The 20,279-nt window shown below is 38.6% G+C and overlaps 1 protein-coding gene across 16 annotated transcripts in view; it reads right to left on the bottom strand.

Annotated features, from left to right (window-relative positions):
* The window catches only part of TTLL5 (tubulin tyrosine ligase like 5), a 282,100-nt gene that overhangs the window by 190,385 nt on the left and 71,436 nt on the right, over positions 1 to 20,279 (bottom strand). For 10 of the 16 annotated variants that reach the window (XM_053224740.1, XM_053224738.1, XM_053224742.1 and 7 more), the window contains exons 16-20: positions 18,270 to 18,311; positions 10,967 to 11,059; positions 10,248 to 10,361; positions 9,863 to 9,954; positions 2,508 to 2,570 (exon numbers count right to left, since the gene is read on the bottom strand). In XM_053224740.1, the coding sequence (XP_053080715.1) occupies positions 2,508 to 2,570; positions 9,863 to 9,954; positions 10,248 to 10,361; positions 10,967 to 11,059; positions 18,270 to 18,311 (404 nt within the window). The remainder of the gene's footprint in view (positions 1 to 2,507; positions 2,571 to 9,862; positions 9,955 to 10,247; positions 10,362 to 10,966; positions 11,060 to 18,269; positions 18,312 to 20,279) is intronic. The other 6 variants (XM_053224744.1, XM_027066201.2, XM_027066199.2 and 3 more) reach the window with 2 other exon arrangements.

Raw genomic sequence — 20,279 nt, 5'->3', positions numbered from 1 at the left:
GTCAGTTGAGACAGATATAATCTGTGAGGAAACTCATGCAAACTTCCCATCCTCAGCAAAAGGTCCACCACTTATCAAAACAACTGGACAATCAAAGATCACCAAATATATGAGGAAATATAATAATACAAACCAGAAAGAATGAGATGAACCAACAGAACTAATCTACAAGAATTAAATATAATGCAAAAAACAGAAAGGAACTTTCAACAAACTAATCAAAATAGTCAAAGAGATGTGAAAAAATATTTGTGATCTTGTGATTTATAGTAAGAAATATACATTTGGTCTTCATCCCCATTTCTAGCACAGAGCTCCTAAATCCCCTGGAACTTCTTAAGCGATGAGCATGGTAAAGGTCTTTGGTTATGCCAGTGAGGTGACTTTGGGAATGCCCTGGATCCCTGTCAGGATGGGGGCTGGTCACCAGAAGAACGAACCATGTGATCAAAGAACTGGAACTTTCAGCCCCACGCCTCTGACCAACATGGAGGGGAGAGGGCCAGCAGAGGGAGTTCAATCACCAACAACCGATGATTTAATCAATCATGCCTTTGTAATGATGCCTCCCTCGAAACTCAAAAGGAGAGGTGTGAGGCTGGTGAACACGTGATCTGGGGAGGGCATGGAAGTCCTGCTCCCTTTCCCCATACCCTGCCTTGTGCCTCTCTTCCATCTGGCTATTCCTGAGTTATATTCTTTTAAAATAAACCAACAATCTAGTAAGTGAAATGTTTCTTGGAGTCTTGTGAGCCACTCTAGAAAATTAATCAAACCCGAGGAAGAAGAGAGTCGTGGGAACCTCTGGTTTATAGCCAGTCAGTCAGAAGTACAGGTGCCAACTTGGACTTGCAACTGGTGTCTGAATTGGAAGTCCAAGGAGAGGGACGTTGGAACCTCCAATATGTAGCTGCTCAGTCAGAAGCAAAGGTGACAGCTGGCCTTGAGACTGGCATCCAAAGTAGGGCAAAGGCGGAGGAGGTGGCGAATGACAGTCTTGTAGGACTGAGCCCTTCAACTGTGGAATCCAATGCTAAGCTCCAGGTAGACAGTGTCAGAATTGAGTTGAGTTCTCAGATGCCAACAGGGGGCAAATGCTTGGTGCTATGGGGGAACCTGTCGGCCACACTGGAATTGGTACCCGAAGCATTTTAATATTACATCCATGAACTTTAAAAACTCTTCAGAAATCAAAAATAGTTCTTGGATATTAAAATTGTACTTGCCAAAATCAAAAAGGTAAACTGAACAACCTTCTCCTGGGCCGGTACTGAATAATTAAATAGATAAGGCTGCAGATCAATTTAAAATTTTAGAAGAAAAAGTTCAAGAAACCTCCCAGAATTTAACTAAAAAAAACCAATGAGATAAAAAAGAGTGAGAAAAAGTAAAAAAACAAACAAAAAACAAAACATGGAACATACAGCAAAAGATCTCAAATTCATCTAAAAGAAGTTCCACAAGGAGAGAAAAGAGAGGATGACAGTTGGAAAACTTAAATCTTCAGTCTGAAACAACCCACCCACTGCAAAACCAAAATAATGAAAAGTAACACACCAGAACATATCTTGGTAAAATATCTGAACTCTAAAGATAAAGGAGCCTTGTAAAAGTTTCCAGGGTGGTGGGGGAGGAGAGAAAAAACCAGGTTATATATAGAGAGAACTGAGATTCTGTCTTCTAAGTAAATCTGAAGGTCTCTTTCATTAGAAGCTATACAGTATAATTACTTTATCAGTGGTAATAACTACAAATTTACAGAGAGAAATGGCAAATCCCATATATTTCCTGATAACAGATCATGAAATTGTAGGAAATGGCTAAAATCTGGGCATCTATTTTAAGAATCCTGCAAAAAAGCACACATAACCTTGAAAATAATATACATTTCTCTAAATAACTAAGGTTCCTTATTTTGAGAGTCAGTTACTGAACTTTACTATAATACAATTATGTCTTACGGGCAACAAAAGTTATGTGGAGCTAAGTAGTCCCTGACTGCTGTGCTATTTGAATTCCAATGTCTGCTTTCCATCATTTCACCCTATTTCCCCTTGTATTGAGGTTATCAGTTGTCATTTTTTACAACTCTTAGTGTATTTATTTTTTGAGTTACCACCCCTCTCTACCTTTCCTAATCTGATCATTCTAATCTCTTCTAGTCTAGAAAAAGAGATGATCATGCCTTGTTAAAATTGTGTCTAACGTTAAAAAGGGACTGAGTAAAGGCCTTCCTCTAAGAAGAATAAAGTCTAGGGCATCTGTTAAGATTGTTTAAAGATCGTTACAGTTTAATTTGTGGCTTCTGGAAACAGTACAAAATACTGAGAGTTAATGAATTCTGGAACAACAAGGTTTTATGTTGTGTTTTCTGCAAGGCCTTTTCTATCAGAGATTTTACAAAAGACTTTTATAAAGCCTCTTTTCTTCTTTTGTGTGTATTTTATCATCAAATGATCTAGTGATGGTATCAGATTAGCAAATTTACAAGATTAACAAATCCCTACCTGTCCGGGAAGAGACGTGTTGCCAGCATATAGTTCATGGAAGTCTTGTGTTCGAGGTAGGACCTGAAAGACAAAGAAAGAAACTGGCTATTTCTTAGGTTTGGCTGAAGGGACAGAATATGGAAATAAAGCCATGAATCAAGCACAGAAGTGACGGGGTGCTTATACAGTGTTTCTAAAGTAATATACTGTTCTCTAAAATGACAAAGTAAGAGAAAGTTGCTCAAATTAAAATTATAAAATATTAGAGTTGCAGCAGATAAAATAAAATGAAAAGAATAAATGGCGGAGTTAATTTAGAAGGTAAAAAGAAAGAAATGGCAGGATTTCTTGGATTAATAAAAAGTGACACACTAAAATCAGAAAATAAAACTGTAAGGTAAAAACAAAACCACTGGGGTGCCTGTGGCTCAGTCGGTTGTGCCCAGCTCTTGATTTGGGCCCAGGTCATGACCCCAGGGGTCATGGGATGGAGCCCACTTGAGATTCTGTCTCCATCCCTGTGCCCACCCTCCTGCCCCAGCTCACGAGCACATGTGCATTCTTTCTCTAAAATCATTTATTTATAATGTTAAGAGAAGAATGCTTAATAAAAAAAAAACAAAAAAAAAACAAAAAAAAACACGACTAAAATTCGTATATAACTAAGAGAGAGGTCAAAAGAAGCCAGGAATGGGAGATGCATAAAGGGCGTGGAAATGTAGACAGATGGTTTCAACCATGTTATTTCTCAAGAGCTTTCAATGGCTCCTTGATGGCTACTGCAGGAGGCATACACTCTCTTCCAAGCTTTCCAAAGTTGGATAATCTATACCACCAATACCTTCACACGCTGTCCAGAACGTTCCTCTCAACAGTGATCATGCCATATAGCCAGACCGAGGCCCCTCACAATCCTCTCACACCACCCCTCGTATTGATCCTTTTGCCTTGGTCTGGATACCTCCTCACACTCCATCCACTTACCATAACCTACCCTTCAAGAAGCAGCTCAAGTCTTCCCTGCTGCACGAAGCCTTCCCTGATAACGACTGCTCCAAGTCTACAGAAGCACCCTTGTCTGAACTACCTTGCCCTTTACTGTATGTTCGACGGACCTGCCATACACTGTCTCACAGAGGAAAATTTTTCTTCTCCGAAAGCAGCATGTGGTAGCAGGAAAAAAGTTAAGATCCAGATTCAGAATACCTGAATCAGGTCCCCCTGTGTGATCATGGATGAGTCACATTACTTTACTAAGCCTTACTTTCTGTATCATTAAAATGGGGATAACAATGACGTCCATGAAGTACATTATAATTATGAAGAACTATACAAATGAGCTATTTTTATTATATGCATAAATAATTTCTCCATAATCACGCTGGTAACTCTCAAAGGGCAGGGGTTCCATCTAATATTGGTTTTATACTCCAAAGCACCAAACCACCAAACACAGTGCTAGACACTTGGCTGATACCCAAGATAGATAGATAGATAGATAGATAGATAGATAGATAGGTATATATATAAAGGCATATTTGTGACATCTAAATGAAGGCAGCGCAATTAGTTTAATATTCTTGGCCTTGCTCTGCTTCTTTTCTCAGAGGCCCCAGGAGAGGTAGAGTGACTTACCAGACTGGTAATTTAGAAAGAACAAACAGAAATGCTTCATTGAGCAGCTCCCTTTTTCCTCTTGGGGGACAATCTCCCGTTAGGAGGTATATATCTTCTGCTGGTCTGATGGGGTCAGGTGCTCCCCACACACAGCCCAGTCTAACTTAGCCCAGAAATGGGCATGTACATCTGTCCAAACTGGAAATTCAACAAAAATTTGAATTTGATTATATCTACCTGCCTGCAGATAGATATAATCAAGTCTCCCAACCTAGACTTTATCAGTAAAATAGGAGATATTTTGGCCTCCTCTCTCCTGTCTTTGTCTTATTTCTCCATTGGTTCAGAACCAAACCAGTAAAGAAAGGTATCATTACTGGACTCCATAAGAGACCCCAACATTACCTGTAATTGATTCCTTCAAATTTTCCTAAAGGCACTTAAATTAAGGTCCTACTTCTTAAAATACTCAAGAGTGTAGATTTCCACTTTCATTAGTTAAAAGGTATGTTTTCTAGGAACTGCAAACATTTAAATTCTTCAACAACATAACAAAAGAAAACACAAACAATATCTTTCTGTTGCATTCCTAGGTCTCTGTAAGGTATAATTACATCGATAGGATATTTTGTAAGATGAAAGGAAGATTTCTCTATGAACAGCTGGGTTTTCAAGACAAAACAAAACAAACACAAAATGGGTACCTTCTTTTATTCCTCTAAGTTCTAGCTCTATACTTAGAACCACTAATATCCCAACTAGATCAAAAGCCACTCACCAAAGAAAAAGAAATGTGTTACCTATAAATAAGTACAAAGATTCTCAACCTTATTGTAATCAGAGAATAATCATCACAAGGGATTTTTGAGTCTTTGGGTAAATACAAATCTGCTCAGACATAGGGTGAAAGTCCACAGGGCTGGGCAAAGAGGAAGGGGCAGGGTAAAGAACATTAAAAAGAAAGCATAAGCTGAATACTTTGCAGAATTCACCCAGGGCTATAAATTGATTGGCTCCCAGAATGGATAAATCTCATTGAATATGGGCTCATTTAACAGATAACTCCAAAGAGTCTTTAATAGTAAAACTTTCCTAGACCTAAACAAAAGCTATCCTAAACAAACCATAAAAAATTTTTAAATAATCTAAGTAATGTTGAATCACTACATCACACATCTGAAACTAACATAACACTATATGTTAATTATACTGAAACTTAAAAAAAAAAAAAAAAATGTTTTTAAATGAGCCTGAAAAAGATTAAGCTAGTCTACAAGTAACTTAACTGTTGGACGCTCCCCCCCCCCGCCAAAAAAAACCAAAAACAACTTTCAACAGCATTCAAAGAAGGCAATAAAACCAACCCACTCAACTATACATTTATAATGTCCAGCATCCAATTTTTAAAAATCACTGTGCATGTGAAGAAAAAGGAAAAATGTAACCCATAAGAGGAAAATCAGTCAGTAGAAATAAACTCAGAAATGATAGAGATAACAGGATAACAATTTAAAAATAGCTACTATACATATAATAATATATGCACAAGGATCTAAAAAAATCATGAAAATAATGGAAAAAAACAAAAAGTTCTAAAGATGAAAAATAAAGTATCTGAAATGAACATTTCACTGGATGGAATGAATAGAAGATGTGACACCGCAGACAAAAAGATGAATGAATTTAGAAAGAGAAATAGAAAACCATCCAAAATAAAGAAAAAGTCTAAAAAAATGAACAGAGCCAGACTTGTAGTATAATATCAGCCAATTTTAACATGTAGCCAGGGTTCCAAAAGGAGAAAGGAGAGGAAGGAAATAGAAAAAAAAAATTTTTTTTAATGGCCAAAAGCTTTCCATTTATGATGAAAACTATAAGCCCCACGGACCAAGAAGTTCAACAAATCCCAAGTAGAAGAAACATGAAGAAAATGACACAAGGCATATATCATAATCAAACTGCTAAAAATCAGCCAGAAAGAAATAATCTTAAATGCAGGCTGAGGGAAAAAAAAGACACGTTATGCACAGAAAAACAAAAATAATAATTACTGTATGCCTCTTATCAGAAAAATGCAAGCCAAAGATAATGGAGCAACATTTAAAAAATATATATTTTTAATGTTTATTTACTTTTGTGAGAGAGAGGGCGACCAAGCAGGGGAGGGGCAAAGAGAGGGAGACAGAGGATCCAAAGTGGGCTCTGGGCTAACAACAGAGAGACCAATATGGGGCTCGACCTCACGAACCGCGAGATCATGACCTAAGACGAAGTCAGGCACTTAACCAACTAAACCACCCTTGTGCCCAATGGAACAACCATTTTTAAAGTGCTAGGAAAAAAGGACTTATATCCAGAATGCATAAAGAACTCTCACAGCTCAACTATGAGAAAATAACCTCATTTAAAAATGGGCAATCATTAAGGAAGTGAAAATAAAACCATAATGAGATAGCACTACACACCTCCTAAGGAGATAAATTAAATTGACCGTACCAATTGTTGGTGACAATGTGGAGGAACTGGAACTCTCATACACTTATTATGGGATTGTAAAATGGTGCAACCACTTTAGAAAACTGTATGGCAGTTTCTTACAACATGATCCAGTCATTTCATAAGTAGAATTTACCCAAAAGAAATGAAAGCATGCGTATATTTGTAATAACCAAAACCTGGAAACCAAAATGTCCAACAGATGAAAGGATAAACAAATTCTGGCATATGCCTATAATATTACTCAACAATAGAAAGGAATTAAACCAATGATAGATGATACAACATGTATGAATATAAAAATAATTCTGCCAAATAGAAAAAAAAGACCCAACAAATAAGAAAACAACCTGTGGAATTCTATTACATGAAATTCCAGGGAATGCAGATTAATCTTTAGTAACAGAAAGCAGATCATAGCTCCCTGGGGACAGAGATGGGCAGGGAAGGAAAGGGAGGAGCAAGAGAGAAGAACTACAAAGAGGCACAAGGAAACTTCTAGCTAGAGGTTATGTATTTGTTCATTAGGTTGCCTACGTGCAGGTTTCACAGATATATACATATATTAAAACTTACCAAACTGTACACTTTAAATATATTTATAACTCAATAAAGTTGTTTAAAAAATAACATTTACAATACCATTCAAAAACATGAAACACCAAGTCATTAATTTTAAAAAATATGTGCAAGGCCTTTACATTGAAAACTAGAAAATATTGCTAAGAGAAATAAAAGAAAACCTAAATATGTACTTGCGATCATCACAAGTGATATATGGAACCAGGTGATGTATGGAATGGTTGACTCACTATATTGTACACCTGAAACCAATATGATGTTGTATGTTGACTGGAATTAAAATAAAAACAAGAAGAGGGGCTCCTGGGTGGCTCAGTCAGTTAAGTGTCTGACTTTGGCTCAGGTTGTGATCTCACAGTTCGTGAGTTTGAGCCCCTTGTCAGGCTCTGTGCTGACAGCTCAGACCCTGGAGTCTGCTTCAGATTCAGTGTCTCCCTTTCTCCTTGCCACTCTCCCATTTGTGCTCTGTCTCTCTCAAAAATAAATATACATAAAAAAAAAAAAACAACACAAGAAGAAAAGGAGGAGGAAGGAAGGGAGGAAGAGGGGGAGGGAGGGAGGAAGAAGGAGGGAGAGGGGAAGGGGAGAAGGAGGGGGGGGAGAGGGGGAGGGGAGAAGGAGGAGGGTGGCAGAGGGGGAGGGGAGAAGGAGGAGGGTGTGAGAGGGGGAGGAGAGAAGGAGGAGGGTGGGAGAGGGGAAGGAGAGGAGGAGGGTGGGAGATGAGGAGGAGAAAAGGAGGAGGGAGGGAGGGAGATGAGGAGGAGGGAGGGAGAGAGAAGGAGGAGGAGAACAACTAAATAAATGGAGAGATATATCACGTTCATGGATTAGAAAATTCAGTATTGTTAAAATGTTCACTCTCAAAATTTATATGCTCAATGCAATGCCAAATCAAAAGCCAGCAGGCTTCTGTGTAGAAATTGACAAAGAAATTTTAAAATGTCTTGAGAAATACAGACGACACAAAATAGTCAAAATACTTAAAAAAGAACAACAAAGTTGGAAGACACACTATCAAATTTTAAGACTTAGTATAAAGCTATAGTAATCAAGACAAACACATTAATCAGTGAAACTGAATAAAGTCTAGAAACAGACCCCCACATATATTTGAATTAATTTTTAGAAAAGATGCCAATGGAATTCAGTGGGGCAATTTCAACAAATGGTGCTGGAACAAATGTACATCATATGAAAAGAAATGAACCCCAACCCTTACCTCACACCATACACAAAAATTAAATCAATACATATCATAGACCTAAATATAAAAGCTAAAATTGTAAAGCTTCTAGAAGAAAGCATAAGAGAATAAGCTTTGTGAAATTGGGGTTGGCAAAGATTTCTTAGACAGGAAACACAAAATTTATAAATCTTCTGAAAATGTTGTCAATGGGACTTCGTTGAAATTTAAAATTTCTGTTCTTTAAAGCCACTGTTAAAGAAATGAAAAAACTACTCACACACTTGGAGAACATATTCACAATATAAATATCTTGAGAAAGGACTTGTATCAGTGGTCCTTTATAGCACAGTAACAACAACAACAACAAAATCCTAAATTTAAAGTAGAAAAAAAAGACACACAAATAGCCAATAGCACATGAATGCTCAGGATCACTATTCATCAGAGAAAAGCAAATTAAAACCACAGAGATATACTACACACCCACTATAACACCTAAAATTAAAAACCCTGACAATACCAAGTGTTGACAAAGATGAACAGCAACCAGAACTCTCATACACTGCTGGTAAAATGTAAAATGGTACTATACCTTACGCCCTATCATATGACTCACCTATTCTACTCCTCGGTATTAACCTAAGAGAAATGAAATCACGTATTCACATACTACATAAGTGTTCATAACAGCTTTCTTCATAACAGTTCCAAACTGGACACAACGCCAATGTTCTACAACAGGTGAATGGATAAATACATTGTGGTACATTCATACAACAAATTAGTACATAACAATAAGGAACGAACTACTACTTCACACAACATGGATAATTCTCAAAAACGTTATGCCAAACAAAGACTCCAGACACAGGAGTATATATATTGTATGATTCTACTTATAGAAGATTCTAGAAAAATGATAATGACATAAAGCAGATCGGTAGACATCCGTGGCCCAGGATAATGTGGGCAAATAACTGTAAAGGGGAATAAAGGGACTTCTGAAGGTTACAGAAACATTCTACATCTTGATTGTGGTGATGGCGGTGGTTAAATTGGTGTTAATATTTGTCAAAACTTATCATCAAACCATACACTTAAAATAAATCCATTTTGATGTATGTTAACTAGATCTAAATGATGATTAAAAATAATATATTGTTTAGGCACAATATAGAAGATAAAACAGTTTTTTTTCAAACCAAGGTAATGATGACTATAAAATTTTTTTACAAGTATGTGACCCTGGGTTAGGGGGCTATTAGGAAGGAGGTGGGGGATTTTTTTTTTTTTCAAAAGGAAGAATAATGCACAGGTAGATTACATTAATGTCAATGCTTAGGTTGGATAATAGTCATACTACTATAAATAAATATGCAAAATAAGAAAGACCCACATGGAAAGCAATGACAACACTGTGTCACAATTAATCCAATGCTGTGGACCTGAGGCACAGATTTAAAAAAAAAAAAAAAAAAGGTAGTCACCTCACCCATATATTTCCCATGTCTCTGATGTAGGGAATATGCGAATAAATCCACCTCTCCGATCATTTTCTTCCTTCACTCTCCGTAAAACTTTGATCTACATAAAGAGAAAATAAAATGAGTGCTGATTTTGGAAACCGTAATCCAAAAGATTACAGAGCAGAGAAAGAGGGTTATGACCCACAAATATGAAAGAAGCATGCAGGGAGAAATTAACTCCATATAAGATGGAATTTCTGAGAACAAGTTTCCTGAGAATAAGTTCCTCCCATCTTGAATCTTTCTCCTTCCAATGTAAGACATGAGTTGGTCATAAATATATGAATCGCTTGCTAATGTTTATTGAACGCTGTGTTAACCCACAAAGGCCTGAAATTGAGTTATCTTTACCTCCTCCATTGACAGACCGAGCACAGAACCACCTAACTTCCCCGGAACCTTCTCTCGGGCTGAGCCCACAAGGTTTTTCATTTCCGCATCACTGGCAGAGAGGGGACGGGAACGCTATGGAGAAGGACAAACAGAAACAAAATGTTTTCCTCACCTTTCGTCATTTCCTTCTATTCAGTCCCTCAGCATCACGGTCTTTCCTAATATGGATAAGCTCAACTCCAAAGCCCATTTTCTGTAATTACTCTCTTAGCCTGAAACCCTGGGAAATAAATGAAAGCCAGTAGACTCAAAGGCAAGAAGAGAAAACAGAATAGAAGGAAAATGCTATGTGTTGAGAGGGAAACAAGCAGAAAAACAGGAGCTATGTCCACGTGATCTTCTAATCCAGTACTTACTCCTACTCTTGGTCTTAAAGTTCATCCAATATTTTTAAAGATATGGGAAAACATCTGAAAATAACCATGGAGGATTGAATGTGCATTAATTTTGGTAAAGAACACTATTCTTTTCAGCAGGACAAGGAGAGTTAGGAGAAGTGAGATGTAAGACAGAAAACCAAGGAACAATTTATTATGTCACAGGTGAAAGTTGGCCCGTGGGATGTTTTAGAACTGGGGTGGGGGGTGGGGGGAGGAAATACTGAGATGACAGTCACCAGGGGCACAGAAAAGAACTATGACCAAAAGACACACTGCGACTGCTGGACTTCAAGAGACCTTGATCAAGGATGATTGCCTCGGGCACTTCAAGGAGGAAGCCAAATGCGCCATGCTCCTCACAGCCTTCTGAAGGATGATCACAAAGGTCATCTGAGAATGGAAGTTTTAAGTCATTTCGATGTTAGGCGAGCAGAAAAATATCAAGGTAACAAAGCAAGTCGGATGGTATGAAGCATGTCAACACACTATTATTGAAACCGAAAAAGTGACTGATAAAATAAGACAAGTACATCTGCCAAGTTCGGAGATTAAGAAATAATTCAAGAAACGTGGACACAAATTATCATTCTAGATTCCTAGAAGTGACTCTGACCAGAAAGAAGCAGTCCTATTGTGAAGGGCTTAGTTTTCTCTTTGGGTAGACTACCTATGGAAAGGCTTTTGGTAACTAACTTTTGACCTTCTCAACAATACTCACTGCTACAGACTAAAGGTTTGGGTCCTCCTACAAATTCATTTGTTGAAGACCTAACCCCTGATGTGATGGTATTTAAAAACAGGGCTTCTGGGAGGTAATTTGGATTACATGAGGTCAGGAGGGTGAAACCCTGGCCCGATGAGATTAATGCCCTTAAAAGAAAAGGCATCAGACAGCTCGTACTCTGTCTGCCCAAGCATGTTAAAAAGAGGTCACGTGAGCACAGAGTGACACGGCATTCATCTACAAGCTAAGAGTAGAGGCCTCAGAGTGAAACCTGCTTTGCTGGCTCTTTGGTCTTGGACTTCTCAGCCTCCAGAAGTGTGAGAAATAAACTTCTGTAGTTGAAATCACCAAGTCCATGGTACTTGGTTATGGCCACCCAAGCGGACTAATAGTATGCACCTGTACTATTATGAATAGTATATATATATGAATAGTATATATATAATATATATATAATATATATATAATATATATATGATGAATGCTTTTACCTTTGACACAAGGGAGACCAATACATACTAATCTTCAAAGCTAGCATGGGAGTTATAAAAGATAGATTTTCTAATAGGTAACTCCACAATGACATAACTTTATGAAGAATAACCATGAAATCAGCAGATATAAACAATATGTGAAGCCAGGGTCTTTTGCCTAAACAGCTTTTCCAGTGATATCTTCAGAACCCAGAATAGTACAGGCATGGAGTAGGAGATCAATAAGTATTTGTTGAACAAAGAAATAAATGTCCTGACACATAGATTAATCATGGTTAGAACTAAATTTTGCAGAGGATTCTGGGGAAAATTTTAATTCCCTTGCAATCTCTGGGAATAAATTAAACAGTGTATCTTGGCATGAGAGGGGAGTCAACAGGAAAGTTTAAAGACTGAGGAAAGTAAACACATAAGTAAGTTAATCTTTTCAAAAATTTTAAAAGTATGAATGCTTACTTAGCATGTAAAGCCAAAATATTAACTGGATGCTTTAAGGACTCTTCTCATTTTATCATTGGCTAAAAATACCTATTGTTCACTAAAAATACTTTTTCACATGTGATGATGTGGCTCTGATCAGAAAGCCACTGGCAGTCAAGTGCCTTATCCAAGGTCAAGTTGCCTTATCACTCAGACTATTTAAGAGTACCTTAAGTTCTCTAAAATTATTGTAAGAGTGAGTATGGAGTAAGCATTCATTTAGATGACATAACAAGGGGCACCTGGGTGGCTCAGTCGGTTAAGTCTCCGACATCAGCTCAGGGCATGATCTCGAGGTTCATGACTTCAAGCCCCACATCAGACTCTCCGCTGTCAGCGTGGAGCCTTCATTGGATCCTCTATCCCCTTCTCTTTGCCCCTCCCCAGTTCATGTGCTCGTGCTCACTTTCTCTTGAGCATAAATAAACATTTAAAAAAATGATATAGCCAAAAAAAAAAAGATCAAGCATTTTAGAATAATTTATTTAAAAGTGATAAATTGAAATATGTACTGAAGATTAATAATAAAAATATTTTAAGAAATAGTTATTAGCTGTCAGAATAGTTTTAAGAAATGCGTGGTTGTAGGGGCACCTAGGCGGCTCAGTTGGTTAAGCGCCTGACTCTTGATTTTGGCTCAGGTCATGATCTCACCATTCATGAGACTGAGCCCCACATCAGGCTCTGTTCTGACAGCACGGAGCCTGCTTGGGATTCTCTCTCTCCCTCTCTCTCTCTCTTTGCCTCTTCCACGCACACACGTGTACACGTGTCTTCTCTCTCTCTCTACCAAAATAAATAAATATTGAGAGACAGAGAGAGAGAGAGAGAGAGAGCACATGCACATGCGCAAGCAAGTGGGTGAGGGGCAGAGAGGGGGACAGAGGATCCAAAGGGGGCTCTGCACTGACAGCAGCGAGCCTGATATGGGACTTGGACTCACAAACTGCTAGACCACGACCTGAGCCGAAGTCAGACACTCAACTGACTGAGTTACCCAGGTGCTCCAACAAATAAACATTAAAAAGAAAAGAAACGCATGGTTTTATAAGAACATGGATCAAATCACTACTGAATAACATCTAATCAGCACCCTCAATTTTTAAAAAATGTTTTGCTTTTTGTCCTTGTTTTGTTTTTATTGCTCATTTCTTGTCTGTTTTTTTTTTATTATTGTCTTTGTAAATTTTTAATTTTTATTTTTGATCTTCTTTTTCTTTTTTAGGAAATCAGGAAATTTAGGAAATTAGGAAATATTCCAAAATGGAATAATATTACTGCTTCCAGAGACTGAGATTATAATGATGTTGCAACCTTCCTCTACGAATCTAAACCTGCTCTGGGAAACAGTGCATTGGTGCTCCAAAATTCTCAATCTTCTCTCCCGGTCACTTTCAAAGAGTTGTCTCCCATACACATTCAGAAACACTCCTTTGCTCCCCAGAATCCACAGTTCCAACTCGATCTATTTGTGCATGTATGTGGGTTGTCTGAGGGAGGTGTGGAAGAATTCAGGAGATGCTCCTGGCTGGGGTCTTTGGAGGGTTGAAAACGGAAGGGGCTTAATGGTGTTTGTCAGATGCACGCTCTAGCTGTGAACTCCCATAAGCTGATGGCTATTACTCTTTTATCGCCACAAATATCACCAGGCTACAAATAAAAAGGCCAACACTACTCCAAGAGGACAACAATGTGGCTAGATACTCCTTTTATCTCTTTACCTATTTATTTCAAACTAAACTATTAACAAGTCTGAGAGGGAAAGAAATATGAAAAGTTGTAGCTACTGAAGTTTAAGTATCTCAAATACTTCTCTAAAATCCCCCAGGTCTCCTGTGTCTTCGGGGAAGATGCTGGAAAATATGAGACTAGAAAGTCAGAAGTATTTTTCTCATCTCAGCTTTTCAATAAATTTGAGATTAAAGAGAATTTTCTTTATCAGCATAATATCTGTTGTACTGGTCTACAGAGACATGTGTTTACATAGGTAGAACAGAGCATTAAAATCCCAGACCACTGGCTGAATTCTACCAGTATTTGTTAATGAAACAAACGATTAAGAAAGGTGACCTGAATTATAGACACAGGTGAGAGAAAAAGCAGAGAAAAAGAAGAAGAAAAGGTAACAAAGAAAAAAGAAAGACAGAAATGCTTCTGAATGCCAAGAAGACATACCTGGAGATTAAGAGCAAAGCAAAAAAAAGAAGAAAAGAAAAAAAAAAAAAAAAGAATCAGACTGACTTGCCAAAAACAAGAGCAAAACCCTCCAAATGCAAGCCCTTCTGTGGTTCTGACCTTGTACATATCAGCGCAGCTACATTCTCTGGGTGGTAGAATAAATCCACATGTTCCAGGGGATTGGCTGAACACACGAAGGAAATAAAGCTCTTCTGAATTTAAAGAGAACCAATGCCTCTGTCTAGATGACACAGGATTTTAACTACTGGGTATTCAGATGTTAAACTGCCAAACCACTGCCTAGGTAAGAATTCTGCCATGCAACATGCATCAAAGATGTAAAATTATCATTAGTACAACTTATGAATCAGAAATATACCCAGAGAAGAACCTTTACATGTCTAACCTTTATCGGGAGGGAAGAACTGAGAATGTGAAATCATGGAGACAAGGAACCACCTGTCTCCACTCTAAGTAGTAAAAAAACAGATGTTGAATCATAAAAAGGATTCCTGACCTAAAGTAAGCAGGCAAGTACCAGCAATGAGAAGGGCTGAACAAAACACAGAACATGAAAAGGGCCAGGTATCATAAAAGATACCATAATTGAGGAGCAAAAATAAAACCTGTCTGTCAGAGAACACATACAAAGAATAAAAATGTCCCAAAGCAGTTTTACAAACTTTGCAATTCTGTGTTAGAAACAAACGAACTAGAAATAGCTTGATTTACATGTGACACGTCTTGCCACCTAGGAAAGGTAAACTCAAGTTTAAAAAGCAAAACGAATTAATGCTACCAAATGAAATAAAAGGAACAAACAGGACCACATATGAATAAATCTGGGAGGGAAATAAACAAAAAATGGTTAATAGAGAAAGTTTCAGTGTAATTCATAACCAGAAGTATACTTTGAAATGAGGGGAGGGGAAAAAAAAACAGAAAGTAAGTAGACTTGTGTTACAGTCAAAAAGAGATATGCAACATCTGGAAATCTGGAATAAATATAAGTCAGCAGGTCTGAGAGACATGCATCTTGTTATTAAGGGAACTGGTTTAAAAAACAAAAAAACAAAAAACTTACCAAAACCACTTACAATTATGTTTGAAAAATCATAAAGAACTGAGGAGGTACCAGAGGATTAGAAAAAAACAAATGAGGTACCAATCTTCAAAAATGTAAGAAGTGTGCTCCTGGTGATTACCACCTGGTAAGTCTAACTTGAATCCCTAGTAAAATAATGGAACAAACATTAAAAGAAAAAAAATCCATAAACATTTAGAGTTTCATGGGCTCATGAAGAGTGAGTACGGAAACTGCTTTATTTATTTTAAAATATGCTTTAAAATGTTTATTTTTTGGACAAAATTACAAAAACGCGGGAATATAGCAAGTATATTTAAATGTCTTTGGGTTTTACAAAAGCATTTGTACAAATTTCATAAAATTTTTATTTGAAGTTATACTTGCAATCTAGACTTAGTGTCATGGTATAATGAATAAAATACACCAACAAAAACTGCAAAGAGTTAAAAGATGTGATGTAGGATAAACAGTAGTGAATCAAATTAGGAAGTGATTTTCAGAATCCGTATTGACTAAGCATTCCTTACAATCTTCACTGATGTCTGCGAGGATGGATAAATAAATAAATATAAAGTAATTTGCATTTGTGGATGACAGCAAATGTGAAAAGAATGGCTACAGAAAGAGTATCAAAGTTACACCAGATACTACCTATCAAATGGGTAAAAGGAAAATCAATAGACTCAAAAGTGTGAAGGGGGTCTATGTGTCCAAAGTAAAGTATGTGTCCAGAACTATCCCAAATATTTTCCCAATGTTTTATCATTTCTTTCACGCCATACCTCCATGTATGTATTATGATCCTCATTTGACAGACGTGGGCAGTAAGCCTCAGAGATGTAAGGGAACTTGCCCAAGGTCTAACAGCTAGTTGGTATGAACCGGAGTCTATCCGACTCTAAAGTCCATGTCTTTTCCACAAAACCATGCCATCTGCCTTGGAACAGTGAAATGTAGTTTCTGGTGAATGGAAAATTTGAACCACAGGCATTCAAGGGAAGGAAGAAATGTAGAAAGAGACAATGGATTAAAAAGGAATAGTCAGACAACAGGCAAAGAACGGTGACTTGGCAATCTGACAGCAACAGAAAAAGAAAACTTGACAAAGTGTACGTGGCCAGAGCAGGGAACTTGTGTTTGTTTTTCCCTTGGCTCTGTCAGAACTACTGTGGAGCTGAGAAGGCTTCATTAACAGAAAGACAGTGACAAAATAGAACACTGCAAAGAACGAGAAGAGTCCAAGATTTCAACATGTATCAGATAGGCTGAGTAAAGCTAGAGAGGCTTTGTGTCAGGCGAGCAGTGTTCAAACACACAATCCTGAGGGAAGAGGCCTCACTCGCTCGCTTGCTCGGACACAGGCTATCGCAACCTACAAGGGTTCAAGCAACCGAGCCAGACAGAAGAGAATTAAAATGGTGAAGGGAAATTAAGGTTAGAATAAACATACCAAAGACACTTCTTTGGAGTCAAATGCAGAAGATTATGAATTAAGCATTTTTCAAGTTCTCCTTAAATTGATTGGATATCCCTAAAAGGTATTGGAATGTAAACTCTTTGAAGTCAACAGCTTTGGAGACTTTTTGTTGTTGTTGTTTTTCTATTTGTTTGCCATGGAGAGCGGCTAACACACTCAGGTGGCTGCTAAACACAAGACACTAAACGCTACCGAGTTTTAAATCCTACCAACTGGACACAAAACTCATACTATGGAACCACATTAACCAGTTACCAAACACTAGACAAGACAACCGTTAAGTCTTTTTGTCACTTCTTGGATTCATATAAACCATGGAAAGAAAGCGCTTTGTCAAAAGCAGTAGCTTATGCAAGTTACAGATTAAGCTCCCAAGCTGTCCAGAAACTGCATCAGAGAGGACAAAAGCCAAAATAAATACACTGGAGCTCTTTGCTGAAGGACTATTAGTTCCAAGTGGCACGCTTACGTAGGAAACATCGACAGCGCTCATTTCAAAACATCGAATAGCAGGAGCGGCCACCCCCACTGCTACCCAATCACTTCAAAAAGATGTGTAAAAGAAAAAAAAGATCTTCACAGAAGAAAATGACAGCTAATCTCAAATATCGCTAACAAGGACAGTAAGAGAGCAAATACTATTATTCATTAAGAGTTGGAGACACAATATTTTGTCTGTATTTTTAAAGGCAGCATCTCAGACACTAATTATAGCAGAGTTTCTAGGATTAATAAAACTGCAAATCACCACATAAAAGAAATAGGTACAATCAAATGCAGCCCAATACCCAATGTGAAAATGATTCTAATATTAAGCTACCAACAACGGTACATTTCATAAGACATCTGAAGAAAAGAAAGAGTGTTTGTGAACAATATTTCCTTTCCGGAATATTCTGTTCATCATTTAAACCTGACTGCCTCCATCACACCACAATCACTGTCAGGAAAAGAGGATTCATAAATTCCTGCAGCCTCTACTCTTGTATCCTATATCTGGAAAGACCTCTGTACGTTCATTAGCACTTAATTCTATCTTATTCAAGGTCAAAAAGCAGGTGCACAAAACATGTACTGTGAAAGCACAAAGCTAAAAGGCTTTCCGGTTGGGGACTGGAAATAAGAATCTGAATGAAGTCTCCAAATGATCCAGAACTTACCTGTTTGGCGTCTGAGGACTGAAACTGTGCAGACACTGGACGCTATAAAAGACAGAAAAACGGAATAAAGCCTCATCTTCTCCTAACGTACCTAGGTTTTCCAATTCCTACATCTATGATCTCACAAATGAGAAAACAATCTCTAAGCAGGAACCAAAGGCAAGAGCTCTACACTTCGTGATTGTTAGACTAGAGCATTTATTGTATTTCCCACCACTTTCTCCTCCGGTGTATCCACTACAGTCTCATCTCCGCAGCACCGAGAGCACAATCCTACGGTCGCATCCTGAAGTTAACTACTCCACCTGATAAACTGGTTCCAGAGTACCTATAATGCACCTACGGTTTCTTCCCCCTTTAACGTTTCTAATTTATTTTTGGGACAGAGAGAGACAGAACATGAATGGGGGAGGGGCAGAGAGAGAGGGAGACACAGAATTGGAAACAGGCTCCAGGCTCCGAGCCATCAGCCCAGAGCCTGACGCGGGGCTCGAACTCACGGACCGCGAGATCGTGACCTGGCTGAAGTCGGACGCTTAACCGACTGCACCACCCAGGCGCCCCTCTTCCCCCTTTAAATAAGCGTCCTGCAGGCTGCTTATGGATGAAGTCATGGCATGACCTACCAGTTAGGCGAATAGATTCTCTACGATTTGCAAAAAGTGGCCAATAGAGGCTGAGCGGCAAGCTAAGAAAAGGGGTCAATTCATCCAAGACTGACATACAACTGTGCCTAGAGTAAAATCGGCAGAAACTCTGCAAGGCCGCACAGAAACATTCGCAATCCTTTACACAAGACTCTGTGCCTCTTGCCACTGATACGCCAGGAGGCGGTCTGCAAAGGACACCTCGGTTAATCTACTTTTTCTTATTAAACACCAAAGAAAACAATCTTCTACTTTTCTTAATAAAAACTAAATGACATCTGTGATTTAAAACCTTGTTGCCTGGAGCACCTGGGTGGCTCGCTTGGTTGAGCGTCCAACTTCGGCTCAGGTCATGAGCTTGCGGTTCGCGAGTTCGAGCCCCGCATCGGGCTCTGTGCTGACAGCTCAGAGCCTGGGGCCTGCTTTGGATTCTGTGTCTCCCTGTCTGCCCCTCCCTGCTCGCATTCTGTCTCTCTGTCTCTCTCTCAAAAATAAGCATTAAAAACAAAATTTTAAAACCTTGTTGCCTGGTTTCCCTTCTAATGCAAGTTGACACTACCCCTTGAAATTCAGTACGCCCTGTCCCACATCGCAACTCTGATACTAACAAGGGATAATCCTAGAGCAGATGGTCACAGGCAGGCAGCCCACAGACTGAATCCAACTCAAAGACATGCTATGTTTGGTCCGCAAAGTGTTTCTTCTTTAATTGGACTATATTTTAAAATAAGATTTCTGATTCCTCTTGACAGTAGGAAGGTCTGACAACACGCGGCCCACACTCATGCATGGCAACGATCAGCTAGAGCACATCAGTAAGACAGCTGCCCCCTTTTCACCTGGGGCACACACTCCAGTCTACCGCTGTCATGCCCCTCTCAGCTGTATTGTACACCTGGCCCTCTTATTCATGTACGCTGTCTGCCTGCAGCCCCTATCGGCATTTGCGTGTGCAGACCTTGTTCTAATGAAAAGTTAGAGGTATGACTGTTTAGTAGGAGTGATGAGCTTGGCAAACACAAACAGCACTACTTGAAATGAGACCAGCAAGCGAAAGAAAAAAAGGAGAAAGAGGAGTGGGAGGAGAAGGGAGAAGTGGAGGAGAAATAAATGGGGGGGGGGGGGGGCGGGGGGAGAAAAAGGAGAGGGGAAGGGAGGGGGAAGAAGCAGCTATTTCTGCCTTCAAAGAGCTTACAATCTAGCAGAGGAGCACCGGACAATTTAAAAGCAACAAACTGATGAATGCCACACCATGCAATAGACAACAAGTAAATAATACTGAAATAAAAAACAGAGGTCTTGACTGAGTGGGATGGGTTTAATAAGAAGAAACAATCTCTAAGCTTCTTGGCAGGCAAGGTAA

The sequence above is a fragment of the Acinonyx jubatus genome, chromosome B3 (genome assembly GCF_027475565.1).
Source record: "Acinonyx jubatus isolate Ajub_Pintada_27869175 chromosome B3, VMU_Ajub_asm_v1.0, whole genome shotgun sequence".
NCBI classification, from domain to species: Eukaryota; Metazoa; Chordata; class Mammalia; order Carnivora; family Felidae; genus Acinonyx; species Acinonyx jubatus.
Note: the sequence above shows the minus strand (reverse complement) of the source record. Positions and strands in the feature narration are given on the sequence as shown.